Source organism: Microcaecilia unicolor, chromosome 1 (genome assembly GCF_901765095.1).
Source record: "Microcaecilia unicolor chromosome 1, aMicUni1.1, whole genome shotgun sequence".
NCBI classification, from domain to species: Eukaryota; Metazoa; Chordata; class Amphibia; order Gymnophiona; family Siphonopidae; genus Microcaecilia; species Microcaecilia unicolor.
The window spans coordinates 406,596,503-406,614,590 of NC_044031.1; the positions used below are offsets into that span (position 1 = coordinate 406,596,503).

General features: G+C 42.5%; 1 protein-coding gene across 3 annotated transcripts in view; it reads right to left on the bottom strand.

The window, feature by feature from the left end:
• The window catches only part of LOC115460296 (thiopurine S-methyltransferase-like), a 98,051-nt gene continuing 79,963 nt past the window's right edge, over window positions 1–18,088 (bottom strand). Inside the window, exons 6-9 of one of the 3 annotated variants that reach the window (XM_030190091.1) lie at window positions 15,742–15,813; window positions 5,162–5,247; window positions 2,083–2,127; window positions 2–625 (exon numbers count right to left, since the gene is read on the bottom strand). In XM_030190091.1, the coding sequence (XP_030045951.1) occupies window positions 501–625; window positions 2,083–2,127; window positions 5,162–5,247; window positions 15,742–15,813 (328 nt within the window). In that variant the 3' untranslated portion in view covers window positions 2–500. Of the gene's footprint in view, window positions 626–2,082; window positions 2,128–5,161; window positions 5,248–15,741; window positions 15,814–18,088 lie in introns of all 3 variants that reach the window. The other 2 variants (XM_030190090.1, XM_030190092.1) reach the window with 2 other exon arrangements.

Consider the following 18,088-nt stretch of genomic DNA (forward strand, 5'->3'; position numbering starts at 1 on the left):
CTGGCTACGCCCCTGCAGCAGAGAGTACAGTATGCGCTTTCTTTATTTTACAACATCTTAAATATCAGAACTCAACATGAGACAAGGTGGTACATGTCAAAAGTTGGGTATGATAATTAAGAAAAAATTCCCTGAGAAGTGAAAAATGATCAGGGATGAAGCAGAGTTAAAGATGCTGGGAAATCTTCCAGTGAGGGTAAGCAAGAAAAATGCTCTAGTGGCAAAGAAGGTGACAAGAAACAAAGAGTTAAAGTGTCTGATAACAAAACAGCAAAGAGTGCTCTAGATTAAGCTGCATCCTCTGATAGGCACCTTTTATTCTGTATTAGTATCCAGAAGTACTTGCCCGAGTGTGCATAGCAATTTATCTCCAGGCTTTTAATGGAAATCAATGGGAAACTAGGACTCAATTTACAGATTTCAGATGCACAGAAGTGTCCCTGTCTTCTGTACATCAAGGGATTACTGTAGAGGTACTTTGCATATTTTTTTTGTGCAAATCAGTTAAGATTGGGCTTTGGTGTGAGCAAATAAATGTTTTCATAAAAATAATCCAGCCCCCATTTTTGGTGCCGTTCCTTGAATGCATCAACCTTTTCAAGATGCTTAATGCAGCAAAATGTGCCTGTAAAGGAACAAAAAATTACAAGTTACATTATTACAGTAAGTGGGGATTTTAGCTTGATAATACCAAATCTGCAAAGTCACAATAGATAGCTATTCCAAGGCTGTTTTGATGTTATCTTACTGCAGCATAATTCCACTTCCCAGGACTAGCCCTAGCACATTCCTCCTTTCCTCCCTCTGAAGGTCTTACTCTAGCTCTCTCCCTCCCTTCCAGGTACTCTGTTTCCCCTTACTCTCCCCAGGACTGAACTCCAGCATTCCTCCTCAGATCAGATGAGGCCAGGCATCACCACACACAGTAGCAGACACAGGATGAGTCCAGCAATTTCTCTGCCCAAAATTCACCCTCCCTGCTCATCAAAGCGACTCAACTCAAGGAGGAGAGAAGCAGCTACAGAAGACCACTCTTGTCTAGTGTTGCTGGAGATGGGCTTCCATTTGTCGTGCCAGGCCCTCATCAGTTTGCACTATACAACGAGGTAGTAAACAATCTTTCAACTTAGCAGCACAGGAAACCAGTAGAGAGAAGTGGAGGAGAACCAGAGCAAAATCCAGTGCAGCTGGGGAAGATTATTAGGGTTGGGGGCCTTAAGGCTAGCAGCGCGACAGTTGAGCTTCCCGCCACACCGCAGCAGTGACAGACCTCAGCTGCAACAGGCACTTGACAAGCAGAAATCAGGACAGGACTGGACCTGACCTATCAGCTCAGCAGCCGCTCTGTTTTCCTTCATACTATTCGCAGGTGGTGCCATGATGCATGTGCAGTCCAAGACAGCCAGAAAGCCTATCAGCACGCAGGCTGTTGTGGTGGCACTAAGCTATTGGCTGGCAGAACTGGCTATTAGCTGGGGAGGGGATGAGGGAAAATTGGGAAACTGCAGCTGGAGGGCTAAAATCTGAACAAATATCAGAGTATTATCTGAAACAAATAAACAATCTGGAGTGTGTAAACCCTACTGAAGGGGTGGAGAAGAGAGTTTCTGCAGTGACAACACAGGTTAGGGTAACTTGGCTTAGGGGACTGCTTTGCCATCAACTATATGGCTCTGTATGAGCCCATGTTAAAAGCAATGAGTCATGTATCACTACTTCATAATTACAGGATCTAAGTTATTTGCTCAGGATCTAGGGATAGCTAAAATTATAGACAGGGGAGGGCAAACATAGCAAGTATCCCCAACAAGGAGGAATTTACCTGCCAATGGACTTAGCAGATTTATGAACTGCAGAAGGACAAATCAATTGAAAGCAAGAGTTATATGCTAGAAATGAAATTTAAATCAGTATAGAAATGTGTAATTTGGAAAATGCTAAAATATTTCCACATTCTAAGGGAGACTGTAGTTGAATCTGACAAAAAAAAATCTTTATTGTGAAACTGCTACAGGGAGTATATTATTTAGGTTCAGGCATACAAATCAAATCTGATTTTCAATTTTTAATTGTGTAACTCACCAAATAATTTGTCAACTTCAACATCTGGAACATAAAATGGTGGCCCTGCAACACAGAGGCAAGTAAACATTAATTTTTCAAACCCTATACTAACAAGGTATATAAAATAATGAGTGGAGTAGAATGGAATGGGTAGATGTGAATCTCTTGTTTACTCTTTCCAAAAATACTACGACTAGGGGGTACACAACGAAGCTACAAAGTAGTAAATTTAAAACGAATTGGAGAAAATGTTTCTTCACTCAACATGTAATTAAACTCTGGAGAATTTGTTGCCAGAGAATGTCATAAAAGCAGTTAGCTTAGCGGGGTTTAAAAAAGGTTTGGATCTCTTCCTGCAAGAAAAGTTCATAAGCCATTATTAAAGTGGACATGGCAAAATCCATTGCTTATTTCAAGGATAATCAGCATAAAATGCATTGTACTGTTTTGGGATCTTGCCAGGTACTTGTGACCTGGATTGGCCACTGTTGGAAACAAGATACTGGGCCTGATGGACCTTCGGTCTGTCCCAGTATGGCAACACTTATGTACTTAAGTTGAAAAGTGCTCACCTATGAAAGAATATGTAGAAGAAAAGATGTACTATTCAAAATTTAGATGCCACTTTGGTGAAAGAGAATTTAGCTCTTAAGAATAAAATGGAGGCATTTGAGAATGAGGCATGTTCATCTAATGGGAGATGATATGGGAAATTGGTTGAAGAAGAATATGATGGGGAACCGTGCATCAATGTGTGTATGAGGGTGTTGTGTGATTCTTCAGTGGAGGAGTGGTATTTGGTGGAGGTCTTTGTACAATGGTACAATGAAGAATTGAAAAAACTAAAAACACAATCCAGGAAACTTGAACGAGCATGGAAAAAAGCAAAAGATACACAAACAATCAATGCATGGAAGCAAAATCAAAGAATATACAAATACGCAACAAGACAAGCCAAAAGGTTATACTACAAAACCAAAATAGGGCCTGACTACAAAGACACAAAAAAACTATACCAATTCATGAACAAACTATCAGACATCACCTCGGTCACCGCAACCAACACAGACATCCCACCTGCAGACAAACTTGCCAAATACTTCAAAGAAAAAAATTGTAAACCTACGTAACACACTACCTCAAAACATCACTGGCATCAAAAACTTCGAGTGTTTGGACCCAACCCCTGGGGAATACCCTGCGGACAGACTCTGGACAAACTTCGCTCCCCTCACAGCTCAACCAAGTGCTTAACAGGTTCTCTAAGACTCACTGCAAATTGGATACCTGCCCCAGTTACCTATTAAAATCCGCTCCCCACCGCTTCATAGTAGACCTCACATCCCACTTAAACTATATGCTCCAACATGGTCTCTTCCCTAAGGAAAACGGCAACATCCTACTCACACCAATACCAAAAGATACCAAGAAAAAAAACAGACGATATCACCAACTACCGCCCAGTGGCTTCAATCCCACTGGTAGTCAAACTGATAGAAAGTGTGGTAACAAAACAACTCACAGATTACACAAACAAATTCACAATACTCCACGAATCACAATCAGGATTCTGCTCCAACTACAGCTCCGAAACAGTACTATTCACCCTACTAGCCAAATTCAAACAAGAAATTGCAACAGGCAAAAGCGTACTTCTCCTACAATTCGACATGTTTAGTGCGTTCGACATGGTGAACCACAACATACTATTAAACATCCTAGAATACTTTGGGAAAATGTTTCATTCAATGTGGAAGCTAAAACGAGTGAAACCTTTTTTCCCGAGGGAAATATTTCGCAACCTGGTGCAATCCATGGTACTAAGCCATCTAGACGACTGTAAAGGAATATATGCGGAATGTAAAGAACAAATCATTAAAAAACTCCAAACTGCTCAAAACACAGCAGCCAGGCTTATATTCGGAAAAACAAGATTCGAAAGTGCCAAACCTCTACGAGAAAAACTACACTGGCTCCCAATCAAAGAACGCATCACGTTCAAAATCTGCACCCTGGTTCACAAAATTATTTACGGCAATGCCCCGGGATACATGACAGACCTCATAGACCTACCAAACAGAAACACAACAAGATCAACACGAACATACCTAAATCTCCACCATCCAAGTTGCAAAGGACTCAAATAAAAATCAACCTATGCATCCAGCTTCTCTTACATAAGCACGCAACTATGGAATGCTCTACCAATCACCATGAAATCAACATACGACCACCTAAACTTCCGGAAACTCCTAAAGACTAACCTATTCGAAAAGGCATACCCTAACGATCCAACCTAAATGCCTTAACCTGCAACACAAGAAGATATAAGCTCGTAGTGGACATAACCTAACGCTTCTTCCTTACAACCCCCAATGTGCCTATCATACTTGATGAGTATTCTGCCTTTAACCTAACTTTGTATTTGTTCATACCGGTATTGGCGATCACCTCTACTGAACAATGTAAGCCACATTGAGCCTGCAAATAGGTGGGAAAATGTGGGATACAAATGTAACAAAGAAATAAATAAAATTAATAAATATTGTTGTAATTGAGTGGTCAGGAGAAATGAGAGACTGATTTGTTGTGGCACTTGGTTTCTGATATTTATTTGTGTGTATTTCTTTTATGTATCGAAACAAAAAGCACAAGGAGCGTCAGGGGTCTTTCAAAATCCAAAAATATCAAAGTATCAATGAAGATTGTCAAATCTCAGAGCTCAAAAGAGATGCCAAAAAACACTCAGGTGCAACCAGTAAATACAAAAACAGGAATCCCACATAAATGGAGTCTGCCAGCAGAGTAAGGCTATTTTCAGTACTATCATTGCAAGACCCCTGACACAGGTGGCTTCACTGAAACATGGACCATGTGGGGTCTCTTTAATTAAAGTCTGAGTTGATGCCCCCATTCCTGAAGGCTCCTTGTGCTTTTTTGTTTTCGTTCCTGTAGGAGTGTATCTTGGATTCCCTCTCTTGTGTTTTCTTTTATGTATGTTAATACTGGAACCTGTTTAGGTTTTAAGTAAAATAAATACATCTCCAACACCATGACCCGAAATTTGGTGCTAATGAGTAACACAGGAAGTTCTTACCGCTGTGCTTGGTGTGATCATATGAAACAGTAACCAAGAGGTAACGAAACTCTCTCCCCATTAGAGACGACAGTACATTTGCATAGCTAAAAAATACAATTGAAAAAAATGTTAATTTTATGAGAGAATATGATTCTTTGGGGACTGTCACAGATTACTGGACAAACATGGACAGTATATGAAACTAGGCATATGAACCTTCAAGACTAGACAAGTCCTTTTTGTGTAAAAAAGGTGGGGAAAAGTGTAAAAAGACAAAAGCGAGAGTGAGGCAAGGCAGCTGGAGAAGACCTTACCAGACACTGTTATTTGGGTTTGAAGCTTGAGTATTAATAGCCTTTTGTTACATTTTCACAGCTCATGCTTTCATCTGTTCTGGGCTGTGGCCACTGCTCAGGCTTCAGTTCTTAAACACTTACCGCCACCCACTGACTTAGCATGAAGGTCTCACATGCTAACTGGACGGTAAGCAGCTAACTGCCGATTACCGCCGGGTAAGTGCCACGTGGTAGAAAACAGAAAATATTTTCTACCGCGTGTTTTGGGAACCAGTCAAAAATGGAATTACCTCCTGGGGCATGCACTGGACTTGCGTAGGTGCCTACACACCTTAGTAAAAGGGCCCCTTTGTTTGCATGTGGAGACTGAATCTTTGACGTCTGGTAGTTTGATGGTATTGTCTTCAAAAGAGGTAAAGGATAAGCAGAACTAAGCTAGTAGTAAGCACAAATACGTCTTGCTCAAAACTTCTAGCATGTGTCTCTCAAGGACATTACAGTCAGCAGCCGGGAAGTAATGTTTCAAAATTGATCACAGTTCCTAGCAATCCTGGGATGGATTCTATCACTCCTCCTGCCAGATCCTAAATCGTGGTAATCTGGCAGTCTGAATGGCCTGGCTTACAGTATGCACAACCACTGGAGGTCTGCTGCAAATACGTTACAGAGAACACTGGCCAGGAGTCCAGCACACAAAAGGATTGTATACAAGGGTTGAGCTCCGACTGCACAAATCTTCAAGCAGGAGCTAGGCTGGAAACAAACACTGAACCAATCAGAGCTATACAAATCAGAATTAGAAAACAGTGGGTAGATGAATTCTGAGAATCATTAATAAGAATCAGAATTTCCAGATCTACTGATGATTAATATAGTAAACAGCGGATGAAAATTGTTTTGGATGTCATTTCAGAAGACCATTTAGAAACATAGAAAAATGTAGGCAGATTATGACCATATGGTCTATCCAGTCTGCCCATCCATGCCATCTACTCTCCCTATCACTCTCTTAGAGATCCTATGTACTTGTCCCAAGATCTCTTGAATTCAGATACTGTTTTAATTTCCACCACTTCCACCAGGAGGCCGTTTCACAGATTCACCACTCTTTCCACAAAGAAGTATTTCCTCAGGTCACTTCTGAGTCTATCTCCTTTCACCTTCAGCCTATGCCCCCTTGTTCCACAGCTTCCTGTCAACTGAAAGAGACTCTTTCTGTGTATTTATGCCTCATAGGTATTTCAATGTCTCTATCATATCTCCCCTTTCCTGTCTTTCTTCCAAATCATACATATTGAAATCTTTAAGTCTGTCCCCATATGCATTATGGCGAAGACCACTGACCATTTTAGTAGCTGCCTTCTGGACCTCCATCCTGTTTATATCTTTTTGAAGATGTGGTCTCCAGAATTGTACACAATATTCTAAATGAGGTCTTATACAGGGGCATCATTGCCTCCTTTTTCCTACTGGCCATTCCTCTCCCTAGGCACCCAAGCATCCTTCTAGCTTTTGCCGTTGCCTTTTCTACCTGGTTGGTCACCTTAAGATCATCACATACGATCACACCCAAGTCCCACTCCTCTTTCATTCACAAAGGTTCTTCACCCCCTAAACTGTACCGTTCTCTCGGGTTTTCCAAATGCATGACCCTGCATTTTTTACCATTAAATCTAAGCTGCCAAATTCCAGATCATTCCTCTAGCTTCGCCAAGTCCTTCCTCTTGTTATCCACACCATCAGGGGTGTCTATCCTATTGCAGATTTTAGTACCATCCACAAAGAGGCAAACCTTACTAGACAGCCCTTCAGAAATATCACTTTTAAAATGTTTAAAAACAACAAGCCCAATAAACGAACCTTGTGGTACACCACTGGTAACATCCTTTTGCTCAGAATGAGCTCCATTTACCATTACCCTCTATTGCTTTCCACTCAACCAGTTTCTTTCTCAGTCAGTCATTTTAGGACCCATACCGAGAGCACTCAGTTTATTTATTAGTCATCTATACGGAACCATGTCAAAGTCTTTGCTAAAATCTAAATACACCACATCTAGTGCTCTCCCTCAGTCCACCTCTCTGGTCACCCAGTCAAAGAAATTAATCAGATTTGTCTGAGAAGACCTGCCTCTAGGGAAACCATGTTGCCTTGGGTCCTATAATCCATTGGATGGTATTTTCTTGAACAGTCCTTGAAACATGCATTCTTCCCCCATTTTATTTTATTTTTAGTTCCAATATTTTTTATTTGATTTTATCAATGAAACAAAACACAAATGGCTAAAATGTTAGCCAGTATACAAATATGAACAATAAACTGAGCATCAAACAATACGCACATCTGATACAAGATATGGTTACGGATTAGTAACGATGGATAGGTAGTCATATTGTGAAAACAGACAGTTAAGAGTACATATCTACACAAGAGTACTACATATTTGATCTTGAAGGGGAGTCCATATTTTCTTGTATTTTGTCATTGAATTATACTTCTCAGCCGCTGCATATTCATATTTGGCAAGTATGCTTACTGAGTTCCACCATGTTAAGTAGGTTGCATTGGATAAGTCTTTCCAACAGAAGAAAAGTATTCTTAAGGCTATATGGAGAAGTATATCCAAAACTTGTGATTGATATTTATCCAGTGGGCAATGTAAAGCTAATGATCCTAATATGGCTATTTCATATGAAAAGGATTCTGGGATCTTCAATGTAGATGATATGGTGTTCCATATTGATCTCCAATATTCCTGTATGAAAGTACAGGAGTAGATAATATGTTTAAGAGTTCCTTTATCTTTATTACATGACCAGCATTTTTCTGTGTTGTTTTTGGGAACTGATGCTTTTAGTTTGGCAAGTTGCCTCACCAATCTACTGCATTTTTTGAGGGGGTGAACAAACATTTGGACAATGGGGAGCCGGTGGATATTGTGTATCTGGATTTTCAGAAGGCGTCTGACAAAGTGCCTCATGAAAGACTCCAGAGGAAACTGGAGAGTCATGGGATCAGAGGTAGGGTATTACTATGAATTAAGAGCTGAGAGTAGGATTGAATGGTCAGTATTCTCAATGGAGAAGGGTAGTTAGTGGGGTCCCTCAGGGGTCTGTGCTGGGACCGCTGCTTTTTAACATATTTATAAATGACCTAGAGACGGGAGTAACTAGTGAGGTAATTAAATTTGCAGATGACACAAAGTTATTCAGGGTCTACATTCTACACACCTCTCTTTCTTTTTAAAGAATGGCAAAATAAAAAAAAAAACACTAGAAATCAGAGGCAATGACTGAAAAGGCACCTTCAACACCTCCAACATATACTGTTTAAACATTTCCTCAGCTGAAATGCATAGGCGCCCCGTATAAGAGGCTTGACCCAGCTGTGACCTTCCCCGCCTGCTTTCTCCTCCAAATTGCATTTTCCGCCTCCGCCTCCCGGCTGAGCACGCCCTCAACTCCGCGACATACCTTCCATTCCATTCCCGACACAGCCGCCCTGTGTTTAAAGCTCTTATTTTAAATCGCAGCGGCAGCTTGAGTCCAGTCTTTCCCTTCCCATTCAGTGTCCCCGCCTTCCTCTGATGAGGTATTTCCTGTTTCCGCCAGGGCGGGACATTGAGTGGGAAGGGAAAGGCTGAAGGCGAGCTGCTGCTGCAACTTTAAAATAACAGGTTTTAAACTCAGGGTGGCTGCAGCAGGAACGGAATGTGGGCTGTCGGGGAGCTGAGAACAGGCAGGTGGGGCTGGGTTACATCGCAAACTGGGGGGCTGGGGCAAGTCACCGGACATAGATAGGATGGGAGCACAGGGCAGGGACAAAGGAGAATCGTTGGACATGGATGGATGGGAGGGAGGGGAGGGCAGAGGAGAATCGCTGGACATGGATGGGAGGGGAGGACAGGGGAGAGAGGAGAAATCACTGGGCATGGAGGGGAGGACAGGGGCAGAGGACAATCGCTGGACATGGATGGGAGGGGATGACAGGGGAGAGAAGAGAAATCACTGGACATGTAGGGGAGGGCAGGGGAGAGAGGAGAATTGCTGGATATGGAAGGATGGAGGGGCCATGGGAGAGAGGAGATTTGCTACATGGATGGATGGAGGGGCCAGGGGAGAGAGGAGATTTGCTAGATATGGATGGAGGGCAGGGGAGGGAAGAGAGTTGCTGGACATGGATGGATGAAGGGAGGGGAGGGCAGGGAAAAGAGAAGAGTTGCTGGACATGGATGGATGGATGGATGGAGGGGAGGGGATAGGAGAGTTGCTGGGCATGGATGGATGAAGGACAGGGAAGACAGGAAGGATATGCACATGGAACATGGATGGAGGGGAGGGAAGAGAGAAGAAATGCTGGACATGGATGGAGGGGAGGGAAGACAGAGGAAGTAAATGCACATGGAGGGGAGGGGAGTGAGGAGAAATGCTGAATATGGATGGAGGGGAACTGCTGAATTTAAGGACTGGATCGGAACGCCTTGAGGGCAGATGCTGCAACTGGAGGAAGGATAGGGACAGGGCTACAGATGGTAGACAGGACACATAAGGACACAGGAGGATGGTGGACATGGTGAGTGCAAAAATATCAAATGGAAAGGAGACACCATAAAACAGAAGACACTGGGATCAAAGCGAATAGAAAAACTAAATGATCAGACAACAAAGGTCTAAAAAAGTATTTTATTCAGAATTTATTAATTGGAATATGTCAGCTTTTCAAAATGTGCATCTGTGATATTTTGCACATAAGTTTCAATTTTTCTAGTATTGATGCATGCCGAGTCTGACTTCTTAAGGTAACTTTCCAGTTCAATATTTTGCCTTCATATCTTTTGATTTTTAGTTCCTTTTATCATATCTGTTGTCATGTGTTTTTCATGTGTGATCAAGGTGCAGTATTCTCCTAGCGTGTACTATTTGCAGCCCTTTTGGTTTTGTTTTTTTCACTAGGTAGTGTATTGGTGTTTTAGAGCCTGGTGTAATTAAAGTGCTGCCTTTCCACGCATAAGATTGTAGCTCGTCCTGTCCTTGGAATTAGTGCTGTTATGGTTTGGTAAGGTTCTGAGTGTGTTTTTGCACAAGTTTGTGTATAGTGTTTTGCAGTGGAGAGATTGTGTGTTGGCCGTACTAAGGTGACATCAACATTTTAAATTAATTTTAGTTTGTTTGTCATAACATCAGACATGGTTTTATAATATTTTGGAGGATCTGATGCTGAATTGTTAAAGGTATTAATTGTAACAATTTTACTTTTATTTTTTTTTTCTGTGTGTTGTCAGACAATTATGGATGTAAGCCCCACCCCCTGGCACCACCCATAACCCCGTCCTCTTTAGCCTCCCCAAACAGTTGGGCCACCGACCGCCTATGCTGAAATGCCAGGAATTTTAGAGAAATCAATCAAAGATTTCTTCTAAGAACATTTCCCAAGTTCTCAATTTTCAATTTGTCAAACTTTTTGCTAATGAAGTTGAAAGAGTAGTCAGAGATTTACATTCAGTATCTAAAATTGGAATAGTATTCTGTGCAACAGATAACTTGTGATTCCTGGGAGTCCACTCTTTGGTCTAATCCTACAATTCTGGCATGGTCAAAAGTATGGGTAGTAATCGATTGACCTAATGCCACAATAATTTTCTATATCTCTTCCAAAGTAAAAACTGTAGGTCTTAATGATGAAAAAAAATATCTCAGTCTGGATTCTTGACAGAGGAAGAGACCCCTCCTGCAATATTCCAGGCAGAGGAAGAGACTCCTCTTGCAATGAAACAGCTTCTTGCTGTTATCACAGTACCGCTGGACGAACTTCCTGCTCCATTCTGGCCAATACGCTGCTGCACCAAGGAGGTTAGATTGAGAACAGGAGACAGTATGAGGCTATCTAGCCTATTATATGGGTTGAAGCCAATAGGTGGAGCTTGCTGGCAGTGGGCGGAGTCACTAGTTCACTCAAAACAATAGCAAACACTATTGAAAGCAATAGTAAAATATTACTAGAAATAATGGATTGCCTATGCCTGGTCCATCTGTAAAAAGTCAAAAGCTGTTCTAGTTGGATAGGCAGTGCCTTAAAAGGTGGAGGACAAAAGTTTTTTTTTTAACTTATTTGACAGCTTTTTAATTTATTTGAAAAGTTCCTATATCTAATATAATAATTCGCACCTCCAACATTCTCCATGCCAGCTTGGAAGTGAAGCCATGATGTGTTCGTAGGCTTTGTAATAGCTCCGCCCATGGTAATGCAACGTCAGAAGAATCCCTCCCTCCCTCCGATTTCCAGACTCCCCCTCCGAGTTCCTGACCCCTGGACCCCCCTGCCGCGACCTGCTCGAGCCCCCCTTTCCGCCGCCAACCCTCCCCCGCCACCATCGCATACCTGTGGTGGCCGGGGACCCCAACCCCTGCCAGCCAAAGTCCTCTTCTCGGCCGCGCGCGGTGTGGACGAATCATCTGATCAAGTTTTAATCTGTTTGTGTGCGTGCGTCTGACATCCTGTGTGCAGGGATGGGTAAGACTAGGAAACAAAAAAAAAAAGTGGGGTGACGACCCTGGAACTCAGAGGGGGGGGGGGGGGTGACGACCCTGGAACACGGAGGAAGGGGTGACACTGGAACTGGGAGGAAGGGGCGGGGGCCCCTGGCACACACTCTCACTCTCACACACACACTCTCTCACAGACACACTCGCACCCAGTCTCAATCTCTCTCTGTCACACACACACACTCGCACATTCACTCTCTCTCTCACACAGTCACTCTCACACATACTCTCTCAAACATACACACTCCGAGGAAAACCTTGCTAGCGCCCGTTTCGTTTGTGTCAGAAACGGGCCTGTTTTACTAGTCATGAAATAAAAACTGAATAGCACTAAAACAGCTTCAAAAATTATTGTAGCTGGTGGAAACAGCACTAATAAAGGCTGTATTTTGTGCTCAGTTTTTCTACGATGTTCTATACAATACAGTAATACATGGCCAAATTTCAGTGAGGATATCCTGTTTACTGATGGGCTTGTCTTAACTGTTGTTGTAATTTGCCTTGGGAAGCCTGGAGGGGCATAATCGAATGGGGCGCCCAAGTTTTCCTGAGGGCATCCTCACAGGACATCCCGCGAAGGGGCGGGGAAACCAGTATTATCGAAACAAGATGAGCATCCATCTTTTGTTTTGATAATACGGTCTGGGACGCCCAAATCCCAACATTTAGGTCGACCTTTGAGATGGTCAACCTTAGAGATGGTCGTTGAGGACGTCCATGCCTGGATGTTTCTGTGAGAAGGATGTCCATGCCTGGATGTTTCTGTGAGAAGGACATCCATGCCTTTGCTATGCCTCTGACATGCCCTTTATTTATTTATTTGGATCACAAGTAGCAGCAGTGGGATTTGAACCAGCCACCTCTGGATTGCAAAACCAGTGCTCTAACCACTAGGCCACTCCTCCATTCCACTCCCTTGAAATCTAGCTGTCCTTGTGGGGGGGGGGGGGGGGGGGGGGGGGGGGCACATCACACCATTTTTGCAAAAACTTCATTGGCTACCAGTACAATACAGAGCTAAATTTAAAACTCTATGTCTGATCTTCAAGGTCCTTAAAGGAAATGACCCCATGTACCTGAGTTATAGGATGATCCTCTACACACCGCCAAGGCCACTAAAGTCCTCTCAAGGACTATCATTACCCACACTCTCTCCAAAAGACATTACAAGATGTGATACCCGCAAGCGAGCCTTCTCCAGAGTAGCCCCCACACTCTGGCATGCACTGCCTGAAAGGCTCCACTTATCACAAGACTATCTCTACTTCAGGAAACAGGTGAAGGCTCTTCAGCCAGGCCTTTAATGGAAGAAGTAACTAACTTGTTAGTCTCACTCACTCACACACACACACACACACACACACACACACACACACACACACACACACACATGGAGTGACTTGGGCTGCACATACTGCAGCAGGACATGTTTATCCACTCCTACCCTAGTGGAGATATTTAACCATCTCTCTGACCTCATGTGCGACTTTCTTTAAATTAGTCACCTTACTTTCTAACTCTTTTTACTCTCTTACCATCTTTGCTTTGCCCTTCACTATCAATTAAAATGTTTATTATATATTGTGTTGACATTGTAAGTAGTATACAATGCCATACTTTGTATTGTTATTTGAATATTTTTACTGCTGTAATTGCCTGTTGCTCATGTTTGATCTATTCTTACTGTACACCGCCTTCAGTGAAATCCTTCAAAAAGGCAGTAAATAAATCCTAATAAATAAAATAAAGAAATAAATTAATGTAGGTGGTTAAGTGCTGAATATTGGTATTTAACTGCATTAAGTGCCAACTCCACCCCCAGACCAACCACAAAATAGCCGGTGTCGGCACAGGCAGTTAGAGGGGACATCCGTCGTATGGCCCACACTAACAATAACAGGCCAGGAGTCTCCAGCCCAGTTAAATCACTTTGAATATTGACCCCTATGATGATAATACATTGTCATAGCCTATATCCCAATGTAGAAATGTTTGCTATATGTATTTATTTTGTAAAATTACTTTTCACATAAACAATAAAAAATATTGTGCATCAGATGTTTTCATAATTGAAAATTGTCAGGGAATGTACATCTCTGCTCTTCTCCTGAATTTCCCTACATTGTATAGCGAGCTATGTAAATTTAAGTCATAAATGTCTGGTAACCCTGTGATCTTGTGGCAGCCAGCTCTTTGGATGACTGTTCCCAAATGAACGGAAACATTGCAAATATATAATGGGGAAGAATGTGTGTGTCTAAAGGACTGTTCAACAAAATACCATAAAAGTGTGGATTCTCTCTGTTATAAAAATGACTTTGACCTAAGAAATACATTATTCCCACTTCAAAAGCTAGTTGTTTCTATTTTTTTTATTCTCTCTATGAAAAACTATACATGGACTGGGGGATCAGGCACCCCTGATAGACCTGATGAGGTAAACAAAATGTGGCAGTACATCCCCTCTGAATCTGCCTTCTTAAAGGTACAGAGGTAGGACTCGGACTTTCTTTTTAAATATGTTGTAATTCTTGGATCTGGTCACTTCCATTCCCTTGTTGTGGGGTTTTTCTTTGGTTGGGGGGGGGGGGGGAGGGAAGTGAATGAAGGAGTGCTGGGAGGGGTGGGAGAGGGTTTGCTGCATATGTTGAGGTATAAATGTGTGGGAGAGGGGAAATATGAACCAAAAACCCTTCTTTACTATATGTATTGCTGTGATATGGCTTGCCTTGCTTTGAGTTGATTTATCACATTTTCTTCACTCTTATGGTTATTGTTTGTAAAATCAATAAACAATTTAAGCATATAGGTGCAGAGGTTGGCAGGCCAATAGTATAGGAATAGCTGCCAGTCCATGAGACCCTGCGCCTTTTAAGAGGGCAGACTCAGAGGCGATATACTATTCTTGCAATTTGTTTTCATCAATTGCAGGCCAAGGTTGTGTGGTATGGTTTGCAGGGAGGGCAGGGAGCAACAGAAGCGGCAGTATCAAGGTTAGGAGGGGAGGGGAGGAGGAGGAGGAGGAGGAGGGAAAGGGAAACTGATGGGAGTGAAGGAACTAGGGGATTAGGGTTCTCATGCATTTTGGCCACAATCTACCACTGTACATGAGCCTGCTTTGGGATTTAAATATGTAGATTAGTGCAACAGTATCATGTTTCCCCGAAAATAAGGCACTGTCTTATATTAATTTTTGCCCCCAAAAATGCGCTAGGTCTTATTTTCAGGGGCTGTCTTATTTTTTGGGGAAACATTGGGGTTGGATCGGGGTTGGCCCGCCCGCCCTCCGTCGCTCCCGGAACTAACCTTAAACGCCTCCTTTCACCTTCGCAGCAAGTAGCAGCAGGGCAGGCCACTCCTTCCTTCCGTGTCCCGCCCTCGCCTGACGTAACGTCCGCGAGGGCGGGGCACGGAAGGAAGGAGAGGTCTGCCCTGCTGCTGCTTGCTGCGAAGGTGAAAGGAGGCGTTTAAGGTTAGTTCCGGGAGCGACAGAGGGTGGGTGGAGGGGGGGCCCGGGGGCGGCCTTCTCCAGCACTCGGCGGCCCTGCTTTCAAACAAAAATTTGCTAGGTCTTACTTTCGGGGGAGGCCTTATATCTACCAATTCAGGAAAACCTCTACTAGGTCTTATTTTCGGGGGATGTCTTACTTTCGGGGAAACAGGGTAAGTGGGGGGAGAGGACCCCCAAAATATGGTTTGTTCTGTGGCAATATATAATTGGAAGTCTACAATAAATATTAACTGAAAGAAAATTACTAACCGTTCTCTGTCACATGGGTTAATAGCTACCAGTGCTCCTCTATCCCAGATACAATCAAACTTGTCTGCAACTCTGCAAGGAATAAAAATTGTTAACATAAGAATAGCCATACTGGGTCAGACCAAAGATCCATCTAGCTCAGCATCCTGTTTCCAAAAGTGTCCAATCCAGGTCACAAGTACCCAGCAGAATTGCAAAAAGTAACAAGAAAACATGCTACTTAACCCCAGGACAGCAGTGGCTTTTCCCAGGACTACCTTAGTAATAGTTTATTTATTAAATTAATTTATTGGGCTTTATTAACTGCCTTTATGAAGAGATTCACCCAAGGTGGTGTACAGCAGCTTTAACATAAAACTTACAATTTTGTTAACAGCAGAACGATAGTAAAATATCAAGTATAAACAAATGCATGGACTTTACCTCCAGAAATTTGTTCAAACCATTTTTAAAACCCAGCTACACCAACTACTACTACTTATCATTTCTATAGCGTTACTAGACGTACGCAGCGCTGTACACTTGAACATGAAGAAATCTGAGTTTTCCTATAAATCCAGTTAAAATATCTACATGGTAAAAGTTCCTTATCAGTCATGCCAGAGTAGTCCAGATGAGTGAATATTGGACTAGTCAGGATTCAAGGAAAGGAAATTAACAGGTATCTCAAGGAAAGGAAATTTCCCCTTCCTTATCTTTCATGCCAGACCAGTCGAGAATCCATTCATCTTGACTGGTCTGGCAGGATTCAAGGAAAGGAAATTATCAGGTGTCCAAATTTCCCCTTATGGGTCTAATGAAATTAATACAGTGATTCAAATCACTAAGAGAAGGTTGGCCATCAGTACATATCCCTTTACCAGGAACATGTTTCTTCTTTTCTTCTGAGAGTAGCAACCTAAAGTGTAAGTATCTTCTACAGAGATGGCGAACAAAGATATTAAATATCTTCCTCTGGTCCTAGAAAAAGCTTTATGTATTTCTTTCCTCGGATTTTTTTCCCCATTTTTAGTTTGACTTTTTCTGGTTACTCCCTCTTAGGTCTCGGGTTACTATGCTTTGTTCATTTGTGTCTAATGCCTGTTTAATATCCAGAGATCTCTTTCTTGCTGGTCAGCCAGCAGAAGCTCACTTCCATAACAGAAGGAATAGGATGCAGATTGGATAAATGTGATTCTCTGTGTGCATTTCATTATTTGATTTTCTTTAGCCACTGCCTCCTCCTCCTCCAGTGAGCTTTCCAGTATATATACTGGAGTAAATATGTTGGCATAAAGACAGAAACAAAATATTGAGAGTGGAAGTGGAGGGTAGTTTATATCAAGTATTATACAGAACTGAAAAAGAGAATAGAGCCTGACTGAAACCAAATCTGCGACTGAAATTGGCCACTTTGTTTCAGCAGAAACCAAAACCGTTAATGAAACTGCCCCCACTCCCTTCCTCACACCGGACCCAAAAGTCAGAAGGACGTCTAAATCTCAAGGGGGCATGCCAGGGGTGTGTTCAAGGCAGGACTTGGGCATTCCTAAGACTTAGACGTCTTTCAGCCATAATGGAACAAAACAAAAACGTCCAAGACTAAAACTTAGTCATTTGGAGCTAAACCTGTTTTTATAACAAATAGCTGTAGTAAGAATTGAACCCATTTCCCCAGGATCAAGGTCTGCTGAACTAACCACTAGGCTACTCCTCCACTCCACACAAGAGGTATCCCAAATGACCAGATGACCATTGGAGGGAATCAGGGATCACCTCCCCTTACTCCCTCAGTGGTCACTATCCCCCTCCCACCCCAAAAAATGTGATTAAAAATATTACGTGCCAGCCTCTATGCCAGCCTCAGATGTTATACTCAGGTCCATTAGAATAGCATGCAGGTCCCTGGAGTAGTCTAGTAGTGGTGCAGTGCACTGTAGACAGGTGGACCCAGGATTCTATCTCCCCCTACTTGTTACACTTGTGGAGAAAACTGTGAATCATCCAAAACTCACCAGAAACCCACTATACCCACATATTGGTTCTCCCTTCACCTGTAAGGACTATGGTAGTGGTGTACAGTTGGGGATAGTGGGTTTTGGGGGATTCAGCAGACAAGGTAAGGGAGCAATGGTGAGATGTGTACCTGGGAGCATTTTATAAAATCCACTGCAGTGCCCCCAAGGATGCCCTATTGTTTTCCTGGGATGTCACTTTTCCACTATTCTACCTGATGCCAAGCTTTCTATTTTTTTTGTAACATCTGAGCCTTGAGTCTATTGTTTATCATTAGATCTGGGCTTTGAATTCATACAGTGGGGGAAATAAGTATTTGATCCCTTGCTGATTTTGTAAGTTTGCCCACTGA